This window comes from Somniosus microcephalus, chromosome 11 (genome assembly GCF_052327205.1).
Source record: "Somniosus microcephalus isolate GS21.2 chromosome 11, FLI_Smic_1.0, whole genome shotgun sequence".
Lineage (NCBI taxonomy): Eukaryota > Metazoa > Chordata > Chondrichthyes > Squaliformes > Somniosidae > Somniosus > Somniosus microcephalus.
In genome coordinates this window covers 60371354-60398713 of record NC_140997.1, presented here as the reverse complement: position 1 = coordinate 60398713, position 27360 = coordinate 60371354, and the positions used below count along the sequence as shown (strand labels likewise).

Here is a 27360-nt window from a genome sequence, read left to right as displayed (position 1 = left end):
ACAATAATTTGTTAGTGATCACCTGTTAATTCTATTACATAAAACTGATCCTATTTGTGAGCAGCGTAGAGAATATATTGGAAGGAAAGCTGTTACTCTATTTCTGCAATATATCCAAGGAAACTTGTGGTGCATGTTAGGTTGTAAGCACCATAATTGATTTTAATTTCTGAATGCTTTGAACACATAAAGTGCATGAATATGATACTTAAGTGTTTTGATGCTTTAAGATTTGTGGATGTGATTTTAGCCTCCTGCCCCAACTTTAGTTTTCTACAGTTTGGAAGCAGAGATTTATTTTTGCGTTCTATTTAAAACAAACTAAGACACTTCTTGTCGTCAGACTGTCCCCTTTGAACATGAGCATGCTGGAAATTATTCATCTGTCTCCTTTTGAGTGTGTATAAGCTGTAATGATTCACTTCAAAAAATTGATAAATACACATTTCTTCTGGGGTGTTTTTGAAATTGATTGTAAGCATTGCTTGACGCATTTTAATTCTCTTCTGAAAATGGGAGATAAATAACTTTATCAGCAGCATTTGGATTTTCTTTGAAGATGGACTACAACAACAACTTGCTTTTAAAATTGAAAAATGTCCTTAGAAATTAGACAGAAGTGTAATCAGGCAACAATTGACACTGCGCCTAAGAAGGAGATACTAGAAAGGGTAACAAAGCTTGGTCAAAGAGGAAGGTATTAAGGAGGGTTTTACAGGAGGATAGAGGGGTGGAGAGGTTTAGGGAGGGAATTCCAGAGCTTCGGGCCTAGACGGTTAATTGCACAGCTGCCAATGTTGGGGCGAATGGAGTGATGAATGATGATGCAGAAGAGTCCCAAGTTGGGGGAGCACAAAGTTCTCGGAGGGTTGTCGGGTTCGATGAGGTTACAGAGATGGAGAGGGGTAAGGCCATGAAGCACTTTAAGTTGGAGGCGTTGGGGAACCAGGAGCCAATGTAGGCCAGCGAGAACTGGGCTGTTGGGTCAGCAGAACTGTTTATGGGTGAGTTATATGGGCACCAGAGCTTTGGATGAGTTGAAGTTTGAGGATGCGAGGCTGGCCATGAGCACATTGGAATAGTCAAGTTTGGAGGTGACAAAGGCATGTATATGGGTTTCTGCAACAGATGGGATGAGGTAGAGTCAGAGACTGGCAATGTTGCAGAGGTGGAAGTAGGCGGTCTTTGTAATGGCGAGGATTGAGGTTAGAAGCTCAGTTCAGGGTCAAATAGGATGCCGAGGTTGCAAACAGTTGGCTTCAACCTAAAACAGTGGCCAAGGAGGCTAATGGAATTGGGGCAAGAGTATGAAGTTTGTGGGAGGGGCTGAAGACTGAGATTAGTGTGTTGGAAAGCACTATTACATCTATAAATTCTGCCTTTCAATGCCGACTGTTCAGCTTACTCATTTTCAAAATGTTTCTCTTTAACTATTGGAATAGTGCTTCTTCTAATTAGTTTCAGATGTCGGCTTAGACCACTGTAGTGTCCAGTGAAGTTGGAGTGTTCCTGCAGAACGAAAGCGAAGGGAAAAAAAATCAGGGTGCATATTACCCCAACGTTCTCCTATACTATTAACGGCTGCCACAGAACAGCATTAGCAGAGGCTTGGGAGCTGTTGCATGCCCAGCTTTTGTACTAGGAAATGGTGTCTGGTTTTTATAACTTTTATTTTTAGGGAAAAAGGTCACTTTGGAAGTTACAATATATGGTTGGTTTTGGTTAAAACACAACCACAGATTTCAATTCTCATTCTGATTATTCTGCGAATGATAATTAATTCAAATTTAATTCTAAAAATTGCTTATGAACTGTTTTCTACTTTATAATGTTTAAGATTTTTTTTGTAATAAGACTGGTCTCACTGAATCATTTCAGGAAGTAATCACCAAACCCAAGGAACTGACATTTACTGGAAAGTCTATAGGGAATATCTTGGGGAATATTGTTTTGGCAATTGTAGGTGGGAGTAAAGTGATGCTCGTTTAACTGTTCATGCTAACTTGCATCCAATTCTTTTGAAACATTAATTACATGCTGCTACAAGATGTAGAAGTTACATGATCCATTCAATGTCCAATTTTCTAACTTGGAAAAAGCTTTGTCTAATTTAGTGTGCTTGTATCCATCAGAATATTACCAGTTTTTATAATTATAATTAAAATAGTCAAATATTTAACTAATATTTAGATGGAAAGAGGGCTGGTTAGTGTGAAATGTGTTGCCTTACATTGTGAGAACTACATGCACGTGTGGTGAGACACAATCTGCCATCAGTTGTTTATTAAGAAAGCCGCTAGTTGGGGAAAGAAAAACAAAATTGCCCAAAAAAGAAAAGCTCCCCAGCTATACTTGTATATATTTTGTAGAGTAACAGTATTGGGAAACCGGGCAGCACAGTGGGTTGGACACTGGCCTGGCATTGGGCTCAAACCCAACCCAGGCTGATTAGATGAATATATCCTTTACATGTGAAATGGGTTTGGGCATCTCATTCCAAAACCAAGTGAGTATGAGCTAAATTCAGCACTAACTGGCAATCTCACTCATTGGTCATAGCATGAACTGCTTTGGGAAATGGAAAACATGTCTCACTGGTGCTGTAGGGTTGCATTTCTGAAGTTGGGGCTGAGGCGTTTTTTTTTTCGTTCATGGGACCTGGGCATCGCTGGCAAGGCCAGCATTTATTACCAATCCCTAATTGCCCTCGAGAAGGTGGTGGTGAGCCACCTTCTTGAACTGCTGCAGTCCATGTGGTGAAGGTACTCCCACAGTGCTGTTAGGGAGGGAGTTCCAGGATTTTGACCCAGCGACAATGAAGGATCAGTGATATACTTCTAAGTCAGGATGGTGTGTGACTTGGAGGGGAGCTTGGAGGTGGTGGTGTTCCCATGCGCCTGCTGTCCTTGGCCTTCTAGGTGGTAGAGGTCGCGGGTTTGGGAGGTGCTGCTGAAGGAGCCTTGGCGAGTTGCTGCAGTGCATCTTGTAGATGGTACACACAGCAGCCACGGTATGCCGGTGATGGAGGGCGTGAATGTTTAAGGTGGTGGATGGGGTGCCAATCAAGCTTTGTCCTGGATGGTGTCAAGCTTCTTGAGTGTTGTTTGAGCTGCACTCACCCAGGCAAGTGGAGAGTATTCCATCACACTCCTTACTTGTGCCTTGTAGATGGTGGAAAGGCTTTGGTGTATCAGGAGGTGAGACACGTGCCACAGAATACCTAGCCTCTGACCTGCTCTTGTTGTCAGAGTATTTATGTGGCTGATCCAGTTAAATTTCTGGTCAATGGTGACCCCCCCCCCCCCAGGATGTTGATGGTGGGGGGTTTGGCGATGTAATGCCATTGAATGTCAAGGGGAGGTGGTTAGACTCTCACTTGTTGGAGATAGTCATTGCCTGGCACTTGTGTGGCGCAAATGTTACCTGCCACTTATCAGCCCAAGCCTGAATGTCGTCCAGGTCTTGTTGCATGCGGGCATGGACTGCTTCATTATCTGAGAAGTTGCAAATGACACTGAATGGCAGTCATCAGCGAACATTCCCATTTTTGACCTTATGTTGGAGGGAAGGTCATTGATGAAGCAGCTGAAGATGGTTGGGCCTAGGACACTGCCCTGAGGAACTCCTGCAGTGATGTCCTGGGGCTGTGATGATTGACCACCAACAACCACAACCATCTTCCTTTGTGCTCGGTATGACTCCAGCCAGTGGAGAGTTTTCCCCCGATTCCCATTGACTTCAATTTTACTGGGGCTCCTTGATGCCACACTCGGTCAAATGCTGCCATGATGTCAAGGACAGTCACTCTCACCTCACCTCTGGAATTCAGCTCCTTTGTCCATGTTTCGACTAAGGCTGTAATGAGGTCTGGATGCATGTTGGGCAGAGTAGAGGGAGTTTTATTCTGTGCTATATCTGACCTGGGAGTGTTTGCCATTCCATTCCCAAATACTTAATGAGTGCAAGAAATTGTGGGGGAAAACTATGAAGTGTATTTCAAGGTTATCTGGATACATTTTTCATTCTTCATTCCCATCATAATTTTGAAATGTTTTATTATCTTTTGACCATCTATCTGTTATGGCCTTGTAACACTTTTCAGCCTGTATGTCCATATGGAATATTGGATACTTGATTGACTATTCAGGAAAAATTGTCTCGTACTATTGTACTTGTCACTTGATACCAAATATTTCCGAGTTCAGTGTTACACCCACTTTCATTACCCTTTTACCTATGAAATACCATCTCTAGTGCGTTCAAAATATCCTCGTAGGCTTTGCTATTTGCAGTTATTTAAAATGATTTCATAAGTATATCTGCGTCAAAGCTTCATTAATGGCTGATTGTGGTGCTGCAGCCTTGTCATTTATCATCCCAATGTGCAGCTGCCTAAAGTTTATGTTGGAACTGTACAAAACTTTAAAGTGCCCTTTCCACATGCCAAAAATAATTATTACAATCCTAGTAGCTATTTGCGGTAATTGCTAAACAGCCTTCTAACCAATGCTGCAAAATTATCTCTGCTTACGCAGGTGGCTCCGTAAGTATTGTTTGTCTTTGCAATTACACACAAAATATATTTTATAACTTGGTTAGAGAATTGTTTGGACTGTAAATGGACCATGTGTAAATTATCCCCAATGGCTGTTCCTATTGTATAAACTAACAATACTTGGCTCCGAATGCTCATTTCATACCCTGTGTCAATCAAACCAAACTACAGATGATTGCATGTGCATGATGTGATGTGCATGTCATAGGATATTCATTTTATTTGCTCCAGTCATAAAAGGAAGAGGCTTTGACAAAGATGAAGGACATTTTAATAGTTGCATGGCAATGAAAGGCCTTTGACATACCAAGAAACATTCTGTATGCATTCTATTAAAATAGCTTGTATTTGTTTGCACTGTTATCTAAAGTGACAGTACAGATAAAGAAGTGTTCCAAATGCAGTTAAAACCTGTAATAACCCTTTACCTTCATAGGACTACAATTTCAAAAGTTTAAACACTCTGCGAAATGCTAAATAATTTCTCCATCTTGTCAAAAAAGCCAAATTAGAATTTATCTGAGATTGCACACTAAATGCATTTTTAAATTGCTCGGTAGTTTTCAGTGATCTGTACTCTACATTTAAAAAAAATTCTTTTAGACAATTTCTGATTTAAAATATTTCTATATACAAGCTAAAATATAAGCAAGGTTGTTGGAAGTTTTATCTGATGGTAAAAGGGCCTGTCCCTGGGGTGATCAAAATAGTATGTATATGGCAGTGGATCCAGATTTGGATACAATTAAGAATACCTATAGTTAGGGTAGGGGAAGTTACTTTTGCAGTCAGGTATTCCTTAAAGAGGATAGTCCACAGAATTGGGAAGTTTTCTGCACAGCTCCATTCTAGCTGCTTCCAAACTTCTACATTGCCAATAGCTGATGCTAAAGCTTCTACTGCGCAAGTTTTTGTTTTGTGGATTTTTAATCCTATTTACTTAAAATTGATTTTTTAAGTAGATGCTGTTATGTTATAATTGACCAAATCGCAGAATACTTTATTGTACAAACATGATAAAATGCACTGCAAGACCTTGTACCATGGAAGTGATGCCTCTTGCATTATCATTTATTTTTGTCCCGTTTTGATTGGTGCCTGTTCCTTTAAATCTAGTCACTGTGCACAAGTAGTTTAAAAACTTGCTGCCATTCAGAGCCCTGTACCAAGCCTATTCTAATACAATATTGCAAGTTTCTTCAGTTGCAAGCTAGATAGAGAAATAAATCAAATTTAAACAATGCTGTGATTGTGGTTCAGTTTGTATATGACTGACGGTTCCTTTTTAAACTTGAGAGGTGGGATATTGGAAATCTCGGTACTGTACCTGTTTTCCAGAATATTAAAAGAGCTGTTCTGCTCAAATCAAAGACCATGTTTGAAAATCTTAGTGAGAAGTGATCAGTTTGAAACTCCTGAAGGAGAGAAACGTTACTTGAAATTTCAAAAACACATTTTAGATTAATTACACTCCCATAATGGCAAGAAATTCTAGAAGAAAGAAGCCCTCGTTAGAAGGATTAGCTTAGTTGTTACAGTTGCAGTATTTTTATTTTATCCACTCAAGGAGTTTAGTGGAAGGAAGTCTACTGTATCATGTGACTGTGTAAGTGCTTGTACAACTTTTGTAAAAATAAATTTGCTTGATATTTTAAACTTAAATATGATGCTCCACCACTTTTAAAGGCTGGAGTGAGATCTTATGGAGGCATAGAAAAAGTCCAATAGGTTAAAAGCAATTACCAGGCAAGATTTGTTGTTCATTTCCTGGGCATATGACCGAAAGCTTATCTAAATTCTGAGGCAAGAATAGATACTCAGAGGTATGGGGACTTGGGACTCGTCCGTGAGAGTGATTCAAGATATGAGTGCTAAAATAATCTAGGATTAGGTTAGAAAAGACCCAAAGCATTGATAGATTTTCATTCTTGGCCTTCCATATGTACTGCTGTTTGGTTTGACAAATATAATGTACTTCAGAAACATCAGGAGTTCCTACTTAGCTCAAAGTAGGAAAATTACACTTCTGTGTATCATTAATTCAGCAAGTCATTGCAAGCAAAAATAAGAATGCACCTGACAAAAGATAATATTTTGCAACTTCCAAAATTTGTTGCTAGCTAATTATAATTTGGCAACTGATTAACAATAACAACTTGCATTTATATAGCCCTTTTAACATAAAGTCCCAAGGTGCTTCACAAATGGAAATGGATAGGGGAACAAAGGACATGGAGGGAGAGAATAGGAGAGCTTAATGAAGGACTGGTTGAAAAGATGGATTTTGGGACAGTTTTAAAGAGGGAGAGAAGTGGAGAGGCTTAGGGAGGGTGTTCCAGAGAGTAGGGCAAAGGGAGGGGCTGTAAAAAGGCCAGAGTACGAGGACTAAGGTGTGTGTTGGGGGTAGTGGGTACAAGGATGGAGGAGATTGCAGAGATAGGGTGAGGCAAAGCTGTGGCAGGAATTCAAGTCGAGGATGAGGATTTTAAATGTAATGCATTGGAGGAAAGCAAGCCAATGTAGGTTAGTGATGATGGGTGTGAGGGGCTTAGTGCAGGTCAGGAATAAGGCAGCTTAGATTTGGACAACTTGCAGTTTCTGGAGAGTGGCAAGGCAGAATCATCAAGTCTAGAAGTGACGGAATGGTTTTAGCGACAGAGGGGCTGAAGTAGGAAGACAGTATTTTGGAGGTGGAAATAAGTGGTCTTGGTGATGGATAGGATGTTGGATTTGAAGCTCATCCTTAGGTCATTTACGACACCCAAGATTTTGCACTGTCTGATTCAGACTGATTGAGTGGCTAGAGAGGGAATTAGAGTCAGTGTTAACAGATCAGAGGTGATGGCGGGAGATGAAAATTATAACTTTGATCTTTATTACTGTACAGTTAATGTTCTGTTACTAAAACACTTTTTTTTAAAGTAAATAAACATAAATCTTATGCACTGCCTCTCTTATTGAGTTTCCTCTGTCTTTCCTAGTGTCATGTCCTAATTCTTGCTATATTTTTTTCTTGCCAATTTTCTCTTCTCTCCTTCCCATCCCCTCCTCTCCTGAAGACGTTAACTCCTTGCTGGATGCCGATCACCCTCTGGTACCTCGTCCAATTGGCCTTTCATGTGTGAGCCATGACGGTGAGTGCCAGCAGGATAATCAGTTATTGTGAAGCATCACAGTTTGTTACTGTCTTCACCTGAGGGCTACACAGCACCATCCAGCAGAGGTTGCTGGATAGCAATTAGGAGCAGCAAATTTTGGCTAACTTTTTTTTTTCTTTACCTAAACCCAAAGGCATTGAGGCTAACCTGTATACTCTTACATCTGTCCTATCTGAAATCTAATGCAGCACAGACTGAGGATCGAAATCTAACTTCACACAGACTGTAAATTAAATCTACAACCTTCCTGGCCTGTATGGCTCAAGTGCTCACTATTAGGGAGCCCAATGTTTTACTATGTATTATTTTGCCTTTTACCTTTATTTCCTCATTAAAAAAAAAAAAAAATAGTTTTAAGTTTCTGATTTAGCTATTTTCCTCTGACCTGACCTATGTTCCAGAGCTGACACCCACATTTCTTCCCTGATTGGCTGAAACTAGCTCTTAAGGTTGTTCTTTCAAGAATCAAGTGTTAGGTCATTAGCGATGAACCTACACATGTCAGGCAAGTGAGTTTACTGCAACTGTGTTGAGTGCTCCATTTGCTCAGCAAAAGAACTCTTTTCAATTGTGCTTACTCACCTGGCTGCCAACCAGTTATCTAGTTGCTGGTATTACAAGGTTAACTGTGTAGCATACTCTCTGTTTAGTGTGGTGAGCATTAAATAACATAATGGGAGAGCATTTCATGGATCAGGGTTTTGTGCATGGGTGTTATGTTTGTATAAGAAATATTTTGGTATTTTTGAACTCCATTTGGATCAAGCATGTTTATCTGGATTCCGGTGTATCATTTTTTATGTTGCTTCTCACCTTTTAACTTTCCACTTGGAATATAACTCGCAGAAATGGAAAATGTCAAAGGCTTTTTATTACTACTTTTGGATGGTATATTGCTTCTTTGTGTTTGAAATGGGCACTGCAGTAGAATAGAGAGAAAAGACTTTTAGTAAGAATTTGGAAATTGGTTTATGGGCGCTATTCATCTTTTGATTTGAGGTCAAAGACTGAGCTCAGTATGTTTGGCAGAGAACCAATCCTACAGTCCTACAGCATCCTTCTAGAAAATAAAAATTCTGCTTTAATAATCAGTGGTCAAACCTTGCCACTAAAAGTCATTGGAATTAGTTGGTAAGGTGATTTCTTTTTTAAAAACTGCATTTTTATTTGAGTGAAATAGTTGGACCCATAAACCAAACATTCAAAACATCCCTTCTTCATAATGATGGGCACCTAATATTTGTTTTATTTTATTAAAAGGTTGAAGATGAATTTAATTCTCCAGTGGTAGTGTTCAGATTCATTCAGGAGCACTTAAAATCAGGTAAGAAGCCGAATGCTGTTAATGCCTAGCAGTTACATGTTTCTGCTCTTTAAATCTCCATGACTGTCAGTTAGTCATAGGCTAAAGAACAAAGGAGTAGAATCCTTGACTCTGTATCTGCTTAATAAGTTTAGTAGTACAGGAACTATTGTGTTCTATGGAATATTTGATTACGTGTCAGCTTGGCTGAGTGGTCGCTCTCTTGTCTCTGAATCAGAAGATTGTAGGTTCAAGCCCCACTCTAGAACTTGAGCACATAATTTAGGCTGACACTTTTTAGTGCAGTATTGAAGGGGTGCTGCATTGTCGGCGGTGCTCTCTTTCGGATGAGAGGTTAAACCAAAGCCCCATGTGCTTGTTCAGGTGGACATAAAGGATCCCATGACATTATTGGTTGGAAAATCTTGTGGGATATGCTGCCATCTGTGCCCCAATCCCTGATATATGCTCTTGGTACATCGGGAGAATGGAGGCATTATATATACACTATGGTTTTACGTACAATACAGGTAAAGAAATGTGGGAACACCTACAGCTTGTTACAATTGTGTGTCCCTCTGCACTTTCAGGGGATTGTCTTATTTTTGGGAGCTGTGCCCCTTTATTCAGGTTGTATCACCATGGATGTTCCGAGAAACTATTGGAAGTGTGTGCCAGGACTCTCCTCAGAACAGGGGGTCTCGGGGGGGGGGGGGGGGGGAATAGTAACTCAAATGTAGATGAAAATAATTCATTTTCAGCTTCCACCAGATTTTTGGTTGCTGCTCTACAGCAGCAGCATCGAGGCCAGTGACCAGGGTCAAAGCTGCAGGTCTCCCCCATTTGTTGGTGCAAGGCCCTGCCTGGTGGCAGACCTGCACCGACTGGGTTGTGACCAATCCTTGTTAATGTCTCCGTGCACCACATTGGGCTGTAGATCGGTCTTGACATGTACAGCGCCTGTCCAGCACTGGGACAGAGGGCAGCCAGGAAAATCAACTTTTAATTACGTGTACAGGAAACTTTGTGTTATCCGGAGGCTAAATGCCCGGCAAGCTCGAGCCACCGGCAAAAATCAGGAGCCGTTCGGTTTTTTTTCTTCTCGTGGCTTTTTTTTTCCCCAACAGTCAGGCTCTGCAAAGTCTCTCTGAAGCTGTTGCTAAGCTACAGAGACGCTTCCAAGGTACGGGCTGACAGTTTAGAAGCTGTTGCTAAGCAACAGTGTTTGTTGTCAGATACGGAGATAAAAAGCTCCGTATGCTTCAACATTAACGCTGGTGTGTCCGGCAATTTTGAGGGAACGGCAACAGCTCGGTCCCGTCAGTGCCGGATAGCACAAAGTTTCCTGTACATTGTATCTAGGCAGGAAGGAAAAGAGGGCGTTGCTTTGTTCCAATTACCAGTAAAGGGTAGGTCCTGCCCATTCATCGGTGTGTGCAATTCCAAGGTATGCAATATGTTAGAGAATGGGAACTATTTCTAGTAAATAAAATAGCATCATGGTACAGTGAGGAATTCCATGGACTGATCAGTCTCTAATATCAGAAATATGTGTGTATGTGTTGGCAGATTTTGTTACTAATAACACAGCAGTGAGACCTGCACTGTTTGAAGATCAACCAATAATTGCAACGTCACAACAGAATTCCTGTTTGTTTTGTAATTTTCTTTATTATGAAATAATCATTTTGGAGTGACCAGCAATTTGCTTCCAAGAACAAGAGGTGATGGAGGATCAGTGGCTGTGTTGGCTTCAGTCTAATGATTGACAACAGCAATAGAATTTGCATCTGTTCCTCCATGTGATCCTCAGGCAACGTTCTTCTGGGCGTTGTTAAAGAAAACATGAAAGGATGCATTTGAGGTGACCTCAGCTTGTGGGTCTTTGAAGAAGGACACACAGTCTGTGATGTACATGTCAACCCTGTCAGGGAAGTCATTAATGAATTACTTGAAATGTCTCTTGGGAACCCCTGTAGTTCTGCTAAGTACTTCAGAATCACTGAAGGTGACTTGTCAGAACCAATAAGTGGAGCGGCCAATGTTAAGTGACAAGACGATTTTGCTGTTTTCATCCAGGTGTAACAAGCAAATCAGGTTCAAATGGATCTGTCGTAAGAAGCAGGATTTGGAATTTCCATTTCCACATTTGGTTAAGTTCCCCAAAACATTTAGGGGGAGAAATTCATTATAGCCCCGTTTGGAACGCTAACTTTTAAAAGTTGAAAAAATTAGCACCAGGCGCTAATGTCTGTCTTTTAAAAAATTTGGTTTTGTGCTCCAGGAAGGAAGTGGAGTGCTAAATCAAGTGCTCCACTTCCTTCCTGGAGCGCAGCAGGCGGGGCGGTAGGTGAGCAGCACTGCACACTGGGCCGTGCAGCACTGCGGCATTGGAAGGCTCCTTCCCCCCCCTTAAAGGGAAGGGCTATTGCTGCAAGTTCTACAAGGAAAAAACTTACCAGGGCCGCGATCCGGCCCGATTAGCCCGATGCACTGCAGCAGAGTGCCGGGCTGATCGATCGCTGGAGGAGAAAAACAGAAAACAGTATTTCAGATTTTTTGCTACTTGCCTTTAAGTATCGCCCCTGAAGTGCCCAGCCTCCCGATGAACGCCTCCTGCAGCTGCCGGTGTTTTTGCCCAGCGATGCTGCAGGGGGCGGAACTGAAGTTCGGGACCGGGGCAATGCTGATGCTGTCACGATCTCCGGGCGAAGGAGATCGGGGCGCAACGCCATACCGCTACCACAAACCTCCCACTGAATATCGCGGGAGTCGATCTTCTTGACGTGCCTGGTTGGTAAGTGATTTCCGCCCTGTTATTGCACCTGCCCCCCCCCACCGAGGCGATAACGGGAGGTGCAAAGGTACCCAATTTCTCCCCCTTAAAGCTTTAGTCTGCACTTTATCAGACTCTGCCCCAGTTACTATTTTCCTCTTCCAACCACTCTTGGATCTCCTCCCCTCCCCACCAACCTATCCACTACTTGGCCCCTTCTGTTCCTCATCTAAATACTTCTCTTTCTTCAATTTCATCTGAAGCCATGATGTCAACTTCCAAATGTATGGTGATGACACCCAGCTTACTTCACCACCTCTCAAACCTTCCGCTATCTCTGTACTATCAGACTGCTTATAGAATCATAGAAATGTACGGTACAGAAGGAGGCCATTCGGCCCATCATATCTGCGCCAATCGTAAAAGAGCTTTCCATTTTATGGCACTTCAGGTGCATATCCAAGTACTTTTTAAATGTGATGAAGGTTTCTGACTCTACCACCCTTTCAGGCAGTGAGTTCCAGACCCCCACTGCCCTCTGGGTGAAAAAAGTTCTCCTCAACTCCCCTTTAATCCTTCTACCCATTACTTTAAATTTATGCCCCCTGGTTATTGACCTCCCTGCTATGGGAAATAGGTCCTTCCTATCCACTCTATCTAGGCCCCTCATAATTTTATACACCTTAATTAAGTCTCCCCTCAGCCTCCTCTGTTCCAAAGAAAACAACCCCAGCCTATCCAATCTTTCCTCATAGCTAAAATTCTCCAGTTCTGGCAACATCCTTGTAAATCCCCTCTGTAACCTCTCTAGTGCAATCACATCTTTCCTGTAATGTGACCAGAACTGTGTGCAGTTTGTTTGTCCGACATCCAGTCTTGGATGGGCCACCCAGTCCATCACTGGCCACTGTCCTCTGGTTGACCTAGTCTGTTCGCAACCTCGGTGTCCTATTCAACCTTGAGCGAGCTTCCAACCTCTCCATCACAAAGACTGCCTATTTAAACCTCCATAACATTGCCCACCTATGTCACTTCCTCAGCCCATCTGCTGCCAAAACCTTCATTCAGGTCTTTATCACCTCCAGACTTGATTACTTCAGTGTTCTCTGTCCATCCTCCAATCTCCATAAATGTCAGCTCGTCCAAAGCTTTGCTGTCCATATCCTATCCTACACCACATCATTCCCACCCATCATACTTGTCCTCGTTGACCTATGTTGGCTCCTGGTCCTCCAACGCTTCAAGTTTAAAGCTCTCATCTTAGTGTTTACATTCCTGCATAACTTCACCTCTTCCTATCTTTCACTGCCTCCAGCACTACAACACCACTCATACACTCTGTTCCATGACTCCACCATCTTGTGCATATACCTCCTTCCTTTCACCCCGCCATTGGCAACTGTGCCTTCAGCTGCCAAGGATAAGATACCACATAAAAGGTTGTTATGCAAGATAAGGGCTCATGGGGTTGGGGGTAATGCATTAGCATGGATAGAGGATTGGTTAATGGACAGAAAACAGAGTAGGGATAAACGGGTTATTTTCAGGTTGGCAGGCTGTAACTCGTGGGGTGCCGCAAGGATCAGTGCTTGGGCCTCAGCTATTTACAACCTATATTAATGACTTGGATGAAGGAGCTGAGTGTAATGTATCCATGTTTGCTGACGATACAAAGCTCGGTGGGAAAGTAAGCTGTGAGAAGGACATAAAGAGCCTGCAGAGGGATATAAACCAGTTAAGTGAGTGGGCAACAAGATGGCAGATGGAGTATAATGTGGGGAAATGTAAGGTTATTCACTTTGACAGGAAGAATAGGAAAACAGAATATTTTTTAAATGGAGAGAAACTATTAAATGTTGGTGATTTAGGTGTCCTAGTACAAGAAACTCAGAGTTAAAATGCAGGTACAGCAAGCAATTAGGAAGGCAAATAGCATGCTGGCCTTTATTGCAATGGGGTTGAAGTACAAGAGTAAGGAAGTCTTGCTACAATTGTACAGGGCTTTGGTGACACCATACCTGGAGTACTGTGCACAGTTTTGGTCTCTTTATTTAAGGAAGGATATACTTGCCTAAGAGGCAGCGCAACGAAAGTTCATTAGATTCCTGGGATATGAGTGTTGTCCTGAGGACAGATCGAGTAGATTGGGCCCATACTCTGGAGTTTAGAAGAATGAGAGGCGATCGCATTGGAACATATAAGGTTCTGAGGGGGTTTGACGGGGTGGATGCTGAGGGATTGTTTCCCCAGACTTGGAGTCTACAACTAGGGGGCATAGCCTCTGGATAATGGTTCGGCCTTTTAAGACTGAGATGAGGAGGAATTTCTTCACTCAGAGGGTTGTGAATCTTTTGGATTCTCTGCCCTGAAGGGCTGTGGATACTTAGTCGTTGAGTATATTCAAGGCTGCGATAGATAGATGTTTTGGACTATAGGGGAATCAAGGAATATGGGGATCGGGAGGGAAAGTGGCGTTGAGGTCAAAGATCAGTCACGATCTTATTGAATGGCAGAGCAGGCTTGAGGGGTTGAATGGCCTACTCCTAATTCTTATGTTCTTATGAAATCCCTCCTTAAATCTCTGTCTTTCCATTTCCCAACATCCTCCTTAAACTCACGTCTTTGACCAAGCTTCCCGTCATCATCTCACCTTTGGCTCAGGTCCCTTTTCCTTACATTTCTTCTATGAAGTACCTTGGGATGATGTTCTACATTGAAGGTGCAAAATCAATGCAAGTTGTTGAAGTCTGCATTCTAGCTCGTTTTTATAAATTAAATTAAAAAAACAAATATTGAGATAAATCAATTGTTTGCCAATGAGCAAATTTATTTATTTGTTTTTCAATTGCCTAGGTAAAAATTCTGCATGGAAATCTCACATTGAGATACAGTCATGTACACCAGGAGTATTTGATCAGTCTTTTGGAGGTTCTCTTATAAAAATGTTAGTGAAGCAGGGACCAGAGTGCAAGTATTTTAACACCATAACATTATTCATCTTTGATCGTTCTACAGGGACAGGCAGAATGTGGCTTTAACCTCAATTGCATGAGTGCTTTTTATTAGGAGAATAACAATCTTCACATGATCAAACGGAGTGTCAGCCAATTCAAACCTTTTTTCAGAGAACTGACAGCAATTGCCCTCCAGGATTTCTAAGTCAATTAGTTTATTATATGCCTGGTGCATTTGGATCAATAAACAAAAGCGAATATTGTTCCTTTTATTGTGTACCTGTACATGAATAGGATTATAAATGATTCCAAATACTGGCCAGACACCATATCCATATCCGGCTTCTCGAACTTACTCAAAGGCAAACTGTTTTGAAAGCACTGTGGCTTTAAAGATAGGTTTGTGTACACTTTGATTCCATACCTCACTATTGGCTTCCTTTCTATGGCACATAAAATGGGGAAGAAATTGGGCCATGTTTAAAACTGGCATGAGTTCCAATTTAGGGCACCAGCATTTTGCAGCCCAAGGACGCCTGAAAGATGTCCAACCCGCTATTGGGTCGGGCTGTTTTTCAGGCATTCCTGGTGCTCACCTAAAACCACTGTTGGGCTGCTTATTTACATATGTATGGTGCCCAACAGCTGTTTTAAGGCACTTTCCCCAGCGAAATTGGATACCGTTGAGCAGAGAAGGTGCCGGGAACTCTGCACTGTAGCTTCAGATTCCATTCCCTTCAGCTGCTCACTCAGGCTATACCAAATATCGTGCAGTTTCAGTATCCTGTTGGACCCTGATCTGAGTTTCAAACCCCACATCTAGTCTGTCACCAAGACCACCTATTTCCACTTCTGTAATGTCGGCCTTCGCTCCTACCTCATACCCATCGGCACTGAAACCCTCATCCACATCTGTGCCACTAGCAAGCTCAATTTCTCCAACACACTCCTTCCTAGACCCCTGAGCTCAACCGTTCACAAAACTCCAACTCATCCAGAACTCCATCCTCCACATCCTATTCCATTGGAAGTTCTACTCACCTACTCGTCGAACTCCACTGGCTCCCATCCCAGGTTTGACTCTGTGTTTAGCTAATTTCAGCAAGATGGCAATAGGGCTGTCATGCCATAGCCCCCTTGGTTCCAACTATCCACAGTTGCCTACTGGAAACGGTACACGTGGACATCTGATGATCACAGTATCGGGTTCAGATGTGAAGTCTTCTCCTCCCCCTTTCCCCATGGCCAGCACTCCTTGGGTACCAATGGATGAACAGCACCTATAGAACCATACCAGAGCAGGAGTTAACACCTTCAGGCGAGGAGGATCAAAGAAAAATTGGCCAACGCAAATATATATCTGCAGCATTTCTTTCTCATTTGTGATCTCCATTTTAATCTTTTTATTAATATTTTCAGCTCCAGGTGGAGCTCAGTATCAAACTGCTGCAGCACAGGAATCCACAAAAGACAGCAATGAGAGAGAGATTGATGATGCCCTGAATCGCTGGGTAAGAATTTAATGTGAAGTTTGTATTCTGTTAAGTTTCCAGATGTCCCGATACATCAAAAAAAAATTATAATCAAAAGTTAAATTAGTGTCCATATTGGTCAATTAAAACATTCAAGAGATTCAAAATGAGTTCATAGCAAGTGCATTATGTTTTTACAGTTATTCACCAAATTTATACCCTGTATTTCTGTCAACAGTTAGGAGAACAGCTAGGACAGTTGGTTCCGACCAGTGGTGTAGATGTTGTGGAATTGGAAGATGAGGGAGTGTGTATACGATTTAGTCCATTGATGACCGCAGCTGGTGAGTAAATAGCTTGATTTGATATTTCTATTAGTTTATGATTTGTAGGAAGGATTTGTCTTCATTGTGTAAATACTTTTATTTATACATTTTTAGTACCATTGAGTTAGCATAAGGTGCAGGGCTGATGTTCTATAATATCCGTTATTTCTTTTTGCACTGATAGATGCACCAGAAGCTTTCCTTATAGAGAGGTAGAGGGGACTTTCCAAGCACCAGACTAGTCTGGATTCAATGTCACATGACAGCAAGAGGACAGTGTTGTGTTGTAATCCACTGTAGCATCCAGTCTCCTACCCTCAAAGGGGCCCTGAGTTCTATAAACTGGTGTTGTATTCTTTCTTCTTTCATATGGTAGTAGCAAATCAAATGTCAATATCTAAGTTGGATATCCAGGCCAAAGCGTAACAGCGTGAATATCTTGTAGGCTGCACAGTATTGAATTACTTGAATTCATATCTGGGTAATAGCTCGGCTGGGTGAAGATTTAGCTGAACCATTTTTGTCAATATCAATTCTGATGCTGATTCCAATAGCCGCCTGCAATATACTGTGTCTACAGAAATATTAGGAGAGGGACCATACATGCTCCCCCAAAGGTTCCAACAATCCTAGCACTGATCTTGCATGTACAAATTATCCAGATTTTAACTAGTAATGACCTCTAATCCCATGCGCATTTATCTTTGACTTCATTACTTCTCTTCATTCTACTGGCTAAAATGATGTTGAACTTTCTGGTGTGTGTATCAGTGCAATTCAGATATTTAATTCCAGTATCAAATCGTCACATTCAGTCAGGAAATTTGCTTCTCCTGTTTAGCTGTGCTGCATGTTATCAAAGAGATTATTGTATCTTGTCTTTGTTTTAAATGGACCTTTTCTATATAAAAAACAAAGGGTTTGTAGAACGTAATGATACAGTATAGCTACCAATCTTAAAACACTATAGCATTGAGAATTCACCATTTCCGACTAAGTGGGAGACAGAAAATGAATTACTTGTCGCATAAGCTTCATAATTCCAAAGTCATTTAATGAGGTGTCACTGGGTATTTTGTTATTACACTACTGCCAGCTATCCTGTGAATATTAGGTGTTTCTAAAAATGAGAGTTCCAATTTTTTAAAATTTAGTCCTGAATACCAAGCCAGAACATGTGGACGAATTGGCTGAATGCCTGAAAGCAAAAATTCCAATTCTAATTAGCACCGCACAACTTCGAGAAGAATTTAAACAGGAGGTTTACCAGACAGCTGGTCTGACCTACATCGAAGATCTGAGTTGGCCTGGATTAGGTGCTGTACGGTAGGTCTTTCAAAATGTGTTTATCCAAAAATATTTTTCTAGATGTAGCCTATGAAAATATGCATGATTGGAATTATAACAGCAAGAATAAACAGAATGTACATAGTCCCATATTATGCACTGGTAATATTTTTAAAAAATAGTTTAAGGGATATTGATAGAAAGATTCACCTGATTTAAACACAAGTGAAAACACACTTTTTCAGGACGTGGCTTTTTAATGATGGTTTTGGAATAGAAAATGATCTTTTCCATCAAACAAAATTAAAAGGGTACCTGGTTAGTTTAGTTGAAAAATAATTATTGAAACTGTACACACTGTTGACATTTCTTCGGTTTCTCTGCCTGTGGCTGCAATGCTTTCCACTAGCTCTGGCACATCTAAATTCAGTTACCATACCAATATAAATGCAGTTCTTCTTGCTTCCAAACTCAGGCCCTGCAGATTCAAAGTATATTAAAATAAATAATAAAATGGGCTGTGAAATTGGCACAAACTGCTCCTCAGATAACTGCATTTCTTTAGATTATAATCAATATGAAGTACAAAATTGGCCACGATGTCCACAAATCCTTTCCTAGAATTAATTAAATCAAATACCAGGAAATGCTTTTATTTCCACATTAATAAATAAGTATCAAACATTGTTCTTCCTCTGGTCAGCTTAAGAGGAGTTTTTTGGCATCAGTGTGTTGCATTTACATTTCCTTAGGTTTGTGCTTCATAATAAATTCTTAAAAATAACTCATATCCACATTTATTTTGTGCACATCTCCCCTAATTTACTTTTCGCAATTTCCCCTCCCTCCCAAATGAAAATCTCCCCTGCTGCCTTCCATTGCAACATCTTATTTCAACTTTCCTCAGGGCAGTGTCCTAGGCCCAACCATCTTCAGCTGCTTCATCAATGACCTTCCCTCCAACATAGGGTCAGAAATGGGGATGTTTGCTGATGACTGCACAGTGTTCAGCGCCATTCGCAACTCCCCAGATAATGAAGCAGTCCATGCCCGCACGCAACAAGACCTGGACGATGTTCAGGCTTGGGCTGATAAGTGGTAGGTAACATTTGTGCCACACAAGTGCCAGGCAATGATTATCTCCAACCAGCGAGAGTCGAACCACCGCTCCTTGACATTCAACGGCACTACTATCACTGAATCCCCTGCCATCAACATCCTGGGGGGGTCACCATTGACCAGAAACTTAACTGGACCAGCCATATAAATACTGTGGCAACAAGAGCAGGTCAGAGGCTAGGTATTCTATGGTGAGTGTCTCATCTGACTCCGCAAAGCCTTTCCACCATCTACAAGGCGCAAGTAAAGAGTGTGATGGAATACTCTCCACTTGCCTGGATGAGTGCAGCTCCAGCAACACTCAAGAAACTCGACACCATCCAGGACAAAGCAGCCCGCTTGATTGGCACCGCATCCACCACCTTAAACATTCACTCCCTCCACCACCGGCGAACCATGGCTGCAGTGTGTACCATCTACAAGATGCACTGCAGCAACTCGCCAAGGCTTCTTCGGCAGCACCTCCCAAACCCGCGACCTCTTCCACCTAGAAGGACAAGGGCAGCAGGCGCATGGGAACACCACCACCTCCAAGTTCCCCTCCAAGTCGCACACCATCCTGACTTACAAATATACCACCGATCTTTCATTGTCGCTGGGTCAAAATCCTGGAACTCCCTACCTAAGCACTGTGGGAGCACCTTCACCACATGGACTGCAGCAGTTCAAGAAGGCGGCTCACCACTACCTACTCAAGGGCAATTAGGGATGGGCAATAAATGCTGGCCTTGCCAGCGACACCCACATCCCATAAAAAAACAAATTTAAAAAAACTTGAAAGGCATGATTTTCAGCTTAGTGTGGCTTCCCATGGTTGGTGGCTCCAGGATGACCCTGACATTGATGCAAAGTTGCAGCCCCATTAATAATGAATGGAGCCATTCTGGGATGCACGAGGCTCCTCCTCGACACTGAATTCATGGGGACCCAACCTGGCTGGATGGATGAGGTGAGAAATTTAACATGTCTTTTAAAAACTTTTTTTTAAGTAGATGGGATGTGGAGGGAAGTTCTTTGAATCCTCCCTGACTTTCCTTCTGCTTTAAACATAAATATGAAATGGTAAGTTTGAACAACTCCTTTGATGCCTCTTGTTAGTTGAGTTTAAATTACAATACTGAACTGTGTAAATTATCTGCAGGTATGAAATTAACAAAGAAGAAACTGACCCAGAAAAACAGCTAATAGCAATGGAAAAAATCACGACTGGATTGCTAAAGAAATTGAAGGAACTTGACTCCGATCTGATGTTCTCAACAGGTCAGAAAGCCCTTCTACCTAATACAGGTAGACTATCCTTTATCCGAAAACCTCGGGACCAGCCGAGTTTCGGATAAAGGAGAATTTCGGATTTCGGAAGGTGGGTCGGCAGGGGTCGGCGGGGGGTCGTGCGCACGACTTACGCTGACGCTCAGCGTAAGTCAGTCGGGGTCACAGAATCACAGAAACCCCACAGTGCAGATAGAGGCCATTTCGGCCCATCAAGCCTGCACTGACACATATCCCACCCAATCCCTGTAACCCCTACACCAACACATATCCCACCCTATCCCCGTAACCCTACGTATTTAATCCCCCTAACACTAAGGGTCAATTTATCATAGCCAATCAACCTAACCCGCACATCTTTGGACTGTGGGAGGAAACCGGAGCACCCGGAGAAAACCCACGCAAACACGGGGAGAATGTGCAAACTCCACACAGACAGTCACCCGAGGCTGGATTCGAACCCGGGTCCCTGGCGCTGTGAGGCAACAGTGCTAACCACTATGCCACCGTGCTGCGGGGGTCGGGGCCGGCGGGGTCCGCGGGGGGGTCGGCGGTTGTCGGGGCCGGCGGGGGGGATCGGCGGTTGTCGGGGCCGGCGGGGTCGGGGCCGGGGGGGTCGGCGGTTGGCGGGGTTGGCGGTTGTCGGGGCCGGCGGGGGGGGTCGGCGGTTGTCGGGGCCGGCGGGGTCCGCAGGGGGGATCGGCGGTTGTCGGGGCCGGCGGGGTCCGCGGGTGGGGGGTCGTGCGCACGACTTACCCTTTATCCGAACTTCCGAAACCGGAACCCTCTAAAAACCGAAGGTTTTTTCGTTCGTACGCACGACTTAGCTGAACGAAAAAACCTTCGGTTTTTAGAGGGTTTCGGTTTTCGGAAGTCCGGATAAAGGGTAGTCTACCTGTAGGATAAAATATGTAAAGCAAATTAGCTCGAAGATGGCACGGGTCATGGGTTCACTGAGTTTCTCTAACTGAATTTCCAACGTCATGCTGCTATGGGGAAGTACCAAGAGGTGACCAGAAACATCCTTGCAAAGGAGGGAAAATAGAGGGGCATCTCATTATCCTTCTAATGTACAAAGTGCAAGACAGCAGTCAGTAGGTGAATGAAGAAATGTGGGAGAAGATCTAATGGAGTCCAAATGGGATCTCTATTTCTGTTCTAAATTTCGAACTCCATCAAAAAAGTTAACATATTTAGCTTAACAGAAATAAACTCTTACATTTGTTTTGCTGATGCCACATGTCCTATTGTTGGACACTTTTAAGATAGAGTGTAAAAAAAAAAAGTAAACCTTTATATTTAGCTTGTGGACAAATATGGCAACTTTTGCTGGTACAGAAATATTTTTTTCTCCTAACCTGAACCCTTCTCCGCTGAAGCCAACAGCTCAGGTTTGGGTGCAGTTCTATGGGAAGCATTGGCCCTCCAATACCTTGCGTTTCTTCGCTTGTGAGCCTAGATTGTAAGCATCAACATGGGATGGAGGTAGAAGGAAGGCATCATAATTCTGTCCTCGTGACACAATACCAGTGCGCTTGCATCAGGATTCACTGGATAGTGATCAGCAAGGAAACCTCAGCTGCTTGCTTAGATTATACTCCTTAGCCCAGGGATGTTTAGGTCCGTTGTACCAAACTCACCAGAGGAAGAACATTTGATTTTATTTATTAACGTGGAGATAAAAGCAATTAGTGGTATTTGCACTAGTTGATTGTAGGAAAGGACTTGTGGCCAATTTAGTACTTCATATTGATTTATAATCTAAAGAAATGCAGTTATTTGAGGAGCATTATAGTTGTAGTTTGTGAAACTTTTATTATTTACTTTAACACTTTGAACCTGCAGGGCCTGAGTTTGGAGGCGAGAAAAATTGCATTTATATTGGTATGGTAACTGATAATTTAGATGTGCCAGAACTAGTGGAAACCATTGCAGCCACAGGCAGAGAAATAGAGGAAAGTTCAAAGGTATGTACAGTTTCAATCATTCTTTTTCAACCAAACTAATTTCATTTGATGGAAAAGATCATTTTCTATTCCAAAACCATGCTTAATTTTGTATGTTGATGGCTCCAACAGTCTTTTAAAACTTTACTGAAATGCACCATAACTCTACGCTTTTAAAATTGTCACTAATGTTATTTTCAAACTAAATGTACATAAATTCTGAATATGTTGTCTTATTCTAACCTAATTCCACCAAGATCTCCATATTTTATTTATAATACCTATATTATACATATCCCCCTGTCTGGCAGGTGTATTTAAGTAAGTACTGTTGCAGTTTCCAAATGTAGTCAAATCCAGTCACAGTGATTGATGCGGCCACTACAACCAATTTCCTATTTGTATTACTGCTCCGCGCTGCTCATCCTTCCTGGAAGACTGCTTATTCTCCATGGATTATACTTTACTGGTCAGCTATTTAAAACTACCACGCAATGCTGCTGTTTGGTAACACTGCGGACCAGCACTTTGAACACAGTGCTGTGCTCATAGTGCCGGTTTGGGACTAAGTCAGGGGAAGTAAAGACTGATCAAAACATTGTTCTTTAAAATGAAGGCTGAAAGGAAAGGGTGTTTAAAGTGCTGCTCGGAGGTGAGCAATGGGGAAATCGGGTTTGGATTTTGGGTACCTTCCTCTCTAGCATCTTCTTCACAACATTTCCATGTGTTTGTTTCTACAAAATAGTCAGTACCGATCTCTACAAGCATGGAAGGTACCACTTTCCATGCAATGTGGTCTTGGAATTAAAAAATTGACCCTTCCATTGTGGATTACTACAAGCCAATTCTACTGTATTCCATTATCACTCCTTGAATGGGCTAAACCAGGACTTTTCCTTTGCTCAGTTGAATTAGTCTGGGTTGAATACAGCAGACACATTTAAGGTTTCTGAAAATCTACTGTGTGGTGAAAAAACTACTTGGACCCTTATTGTCTAGTACTAATGCCAACCATAATTCTCCCCCCTTGTATTTGTTTTGAAGTTATTGGAGAACATGACTGAAGTAGTCCTTAAAGGAATTGTTGAAGCAGAGCAGCAGTTGCAGAAGGCCAATGAAGCTAAGCTCCTTGAAGAAGTAAATATAAATACTACCAGATTAAGTTTAACACATTTTGATGAAACACTTTAATGTACAATATATCAAATGTTGTTCATTAGAAACAAAATTGGTAACAATATAGAATTGCACTTTTAAATAGAATACTTTTAAATAGTGTTTTTACATTTAGTAATCTATTGCTGATATTTGTTTCATTTCAGTAAAACCTTCAAAATAACTATATTTGCAGAAATCACTAGGGGTGCAGTTATACTGCCACTTTTCAGTGAATCAAAAGTGACAGTATAGTTCCAGAGCCACGTGCAGTGGTAGAACATTACAGTATCAAACTATTTTTTTTTAATGCCCAGAGTCTTCTGGACAATCCCATCATGCTCTCAAAACATCTCAAATTTGCAGGTTAGGAATATGAGTTTCAATGTTGCTCTCTTCTAACTCCAAAAGTTTGATTTGGAGCCAAACAGCATAAATTGGGTACCACCAAGCTGGAATCAATTGCATACCTACTAGTCTAGCTATATTATAAGCATAGCCTAAAATGCACATTACTTGTGTTTTTAAAAAAAAAAAAAAAAATCTGATAGCAGATAAACTAAATATTTAACAAACCTTAATGTCAACTAATGCAACATCTCTCAGATGCAATTTTTGAATTTGAGATATTGTTGTATGACTGCTTAGGAATATCTGCAGTGGAGAGCAAAATACAGTGAGACTGAGGCAAATTATTAAAAGTAGTCTACTGTTTTGGAATTATTTGAACTGGTTTCCATTCTGGCACTGTTTACATAAAAACTCTTTTTTTACATACATACAAATTCTAATAGATGCCAATCAGTGAGTAGAGAATAATGATTGCAGGTTATCATTGCGGACATAGATGACCACACAAAGCCAGAATCCTTTGTAGTTATCACTTTGATCCTTGAGATTAAATTTAAATTGCTCAATTATTTATAATAAATTCTGATTTATTGTAGAATTTTATTCTATTTTTTGATGCCAGTAATGGTGGTTGATGTGTGATAACATTCACACACATTGAGAATTAACAATTGCAGTTTGCTTATTTGCACATTAAAGTTGATTAGAGATATTGCCCAACCAGCACAAATAAGCTTTTAATAAGTAGAACCATACAAGAAATCAAGTTTAAATGATGGAACCATGAAAATAATCGACAATTGTATTTTTATTTGTGCACTTATTGTCCTTTATCACATTCTATCTTTGCAGGGAGTTCTGCGCCAGATTCCTGTAGTTGGTTCAGTGCTTAATTGGTTTTCCCCAGTCCAGAGCTCAATTAAAGGAAGATCATTCAATCTGGCAGGAGGTGAGCTATCAGTTCTAAGTTCTGTTCCATTTGTAACACATTTCCCATTTATTAAATTCTATTCATAGTGCATACATTTATTTTGCTCATGATTTTTCAAAGAATTGAATATTGTAACAGTATTTTTACACAGGTGTAAACAAACTGTTTAAGTATGGATGATGGATCTAGAGCAAAATTTTTTTAATTTCACCCATTATTATAAAACTTCTGAAAACAGACTAAAAGGAACCCCAGGAACAAGTGTTGTCAGATTCCCCTTTCCTCAACTTCAAAAACTCTGCCGTATGTTTCTTTTGTTGCCAATTTTCCTCTCCTGAAGGAACTGACTTCTGCTAGATATGGTACAGTCGGCACCAGTCAGCCTCCAATACTATGGCCATTCCTTATGTGTGTCTAGGTAGTGTGTGTTGAGAGACTATTGGACTGGTGGCACCGCAGCCCAGCTGGACCCTGTCCATACACATGCACTTTCCAACAGGAGTTACTGGAAATCCTGACCATTTTTTCTGCATATCCAGGATGCTACAGTGAATTACTGCACCCATACGAGCAACACTGTTGAGAACAGCTTAACTCAGCACAGACCAATAATTGAACCTGGAGCCTTCTGATATTTATGTCTGAGTTGCATGATGTTTACCAACTGAGCCATCAGGGCAGCATCCTTTCCTATGTTACTGAGCAGAATAGGATGTGTCTGTTTGAAAAATTATTTGTCACAATTTTGCTGTGTTTAAGGTATAACAAGCAATGGTATACAATGCACATATCAGTGGAAACTGGTATTTGTGGTTATAAATTGATTCATCAGAATTTTCACACAATAAATGTTATGACAGGAAATATCAGATATCTCAGTCTTTTATTCCTGATTATAGTTTCAGCTGTGGCTCAGTGGGTATCACTCTCTCCTCTGATTTAGAAGGTTGTGGGTTCAAGTCCCACTCCAGAGACTTGAACACAAAAATCTAGGCTGACACTCCAGTGCAGTAGAGGTGTCGACTTTCAGAAGAGACGTTAAACTGAGGCCCCATCTGCTCTCAGGTGGGCATAAAAGATCCCATGGCACAATTTCGAAAAAGAGCAGGGAAGTTATCCCTGGTGTCCTGGCCAATATTTATCCCTCAATTAACATCATAAGAAAATACACGTAGGAGCAGGAGTAGGTCATTTGGCCCCTCGAGCCTGTTCCGCCATTCAATAAGATTATGGCTGATCTGATCTTGGTCTCAACTCCACTTCCCTGCCCGCTCCGCATAACCCTTACCATTCAAAAATCTGTCTTATCTCCACCTTAAATATATTCAATGACCCAGCCTCCACAGCTCTCTGAGGAAGAGAATTCTAAAGATTCATGACCCTCTGAGAGAAGAAATTCCTCCTCATTTCCGTTTTAAATGCCCACTTATTCTAAAATTATTCCCCCACGAGGGGAAACATCCTCCCTGCATCTACCCTGTCAAGCCCCTTCAGAATCTTGTATGTTTCAATAAGATCCCCTCTCATTCTTCTAAACTCCAGTGAGTATAGGCCCAACCTGCTCAACCTTTCTTCATAAGACAACCCCTTCATCTCCGGAATCAACCTCGTGAACCTTCTCTGAACTGCCTCCAATGCAAGTATATCCTTCCTTAAATAAGGAGACCAAAACTGTACGCAGTACTCCAGGTGTGGTCTCACCAATGCCCTGTACAGTTGTATCAGGACTTCCCTACTTTTATACTCCATTCCCTTTGCAATAAAGGCCAGCATTCCATTTGCCTTCCTAATTACTTGCTGTACCTGCATGCTATAACTTGATGTGATTCATGTACAAGGACCCCCAGATCCCTCTGTACCTCAGCATTTTGTAATCTCTCCCCATTTAAATAATTTAAAAAAACATTATCTGGTCATTATCACATTGTTGTTTGTGGGAACTTGCAATGTGCCATTTAGCTATTGCGTTTCCTACTTTACAACAGTGACTACACTTCAAAAACACTTCATTGGCTATGAAGCGCTTTGGGACGTCCTGAGGTTGTGAAAGGCGCTGTAGAAATGCTAGTCTTTTTAATATTTTAAAACTGCAGAAACAGCCAGGCAGCAGACATTTTCAGGTATGTTCCAGCAACTGCTTCAGTAGTTGTCTATAGCCTCCAATATTTTAAAAGCATAAAACTGATGAACAGTAAATTACCGGAAAAGAGAGACCATGCTTAACCAATTTACAGAATCCATGCTGTTGGACCTTTGTCCATCAGAGATATGCCTTGTACTGCAAGAGAGCTTGAACTCCATTTGTTTTCATTAAACTTTTAGCAGCAATTCAAAATCACGGCTAGAGCTGCCGAGAAATTTGCAGCAAAGATTTCAGATTGCAATCACAAACCACAGCCCCCCTGTTGATATATGCCATCTGAAAGGGCAACTGTCTTCTGAAGAATTGTTTTAAAACTGATTATTGTAATCTTAAAGCATTGTTAATGCACCGCCCAACTGTGTCCCTCACAAATCTCTTGCAGCCCCCAGAAGATTCCCAATTTTCTGCCATCAGTCCTACTAGTACAGGGTGGCCCAAAACTATAAATATTCCCTGCAAACAACTTGGAAAAAATAGAACCTCCACTTTTAAAATAAGAAAAGGATTTTTTTTTTTGGAGCTGCAGTTGTTCAGGAGAGAAAGAGAGGGAGTGAGTTACAAATTGCTATCCAGGCTCCACAAAATGTATAGGTACGGAAATTTCCAAAATTTGAA

At 41.5% G+C, this 27360-nt stretch overlaps 1 protein-coding gene across 4 annotated transcripts in view; it reads left to right on the top strand.

Moving 5' to 3' along the window:
* Positions 1–27360, top strand: part of pdxdc1 (pyridoxal-dependent decarboxylase domain containing 1) — a 67980-nt gene that overhangs the window by 37574 nt on the left and 3046 nt on the right. For 2 of the 4 annotated variants that reach the window (XM_086000783.1, XM_086000782.1), the window contains exons 14-22: positions 1879–1959; positions 8974–9037; positions 16166–16257; positions 16457–16562; positions 17699–17870; positions 20092–20210; positions 22065–22186; positions 23210–23302; positions 24524–24620. In XM_086000783.1, coding sequence (XP_085856909.1) covers positions 1879–1959; positions 8974–9037; positions 16166–16257; positions 16457–16562; positions 17699–17870; positions 20092–20210; positions 22065–22186; positions 23210–23302; positions 24524–24620 — 946 coding nt within the window. The remainder of the gene's footprint in view (positions 1–1878; positions 1960–8973; positions 9038–16165; positions 16258–16456; positions 16563–17698; positions 17871–20091; positions 20211–22064; positions 22187–23209; positions 23303–24523; positions 24621–27360) is intronic. The other 2 variants (XM_086000785.1, XM_086000784.1) reach the window with 1 other exon arrangement.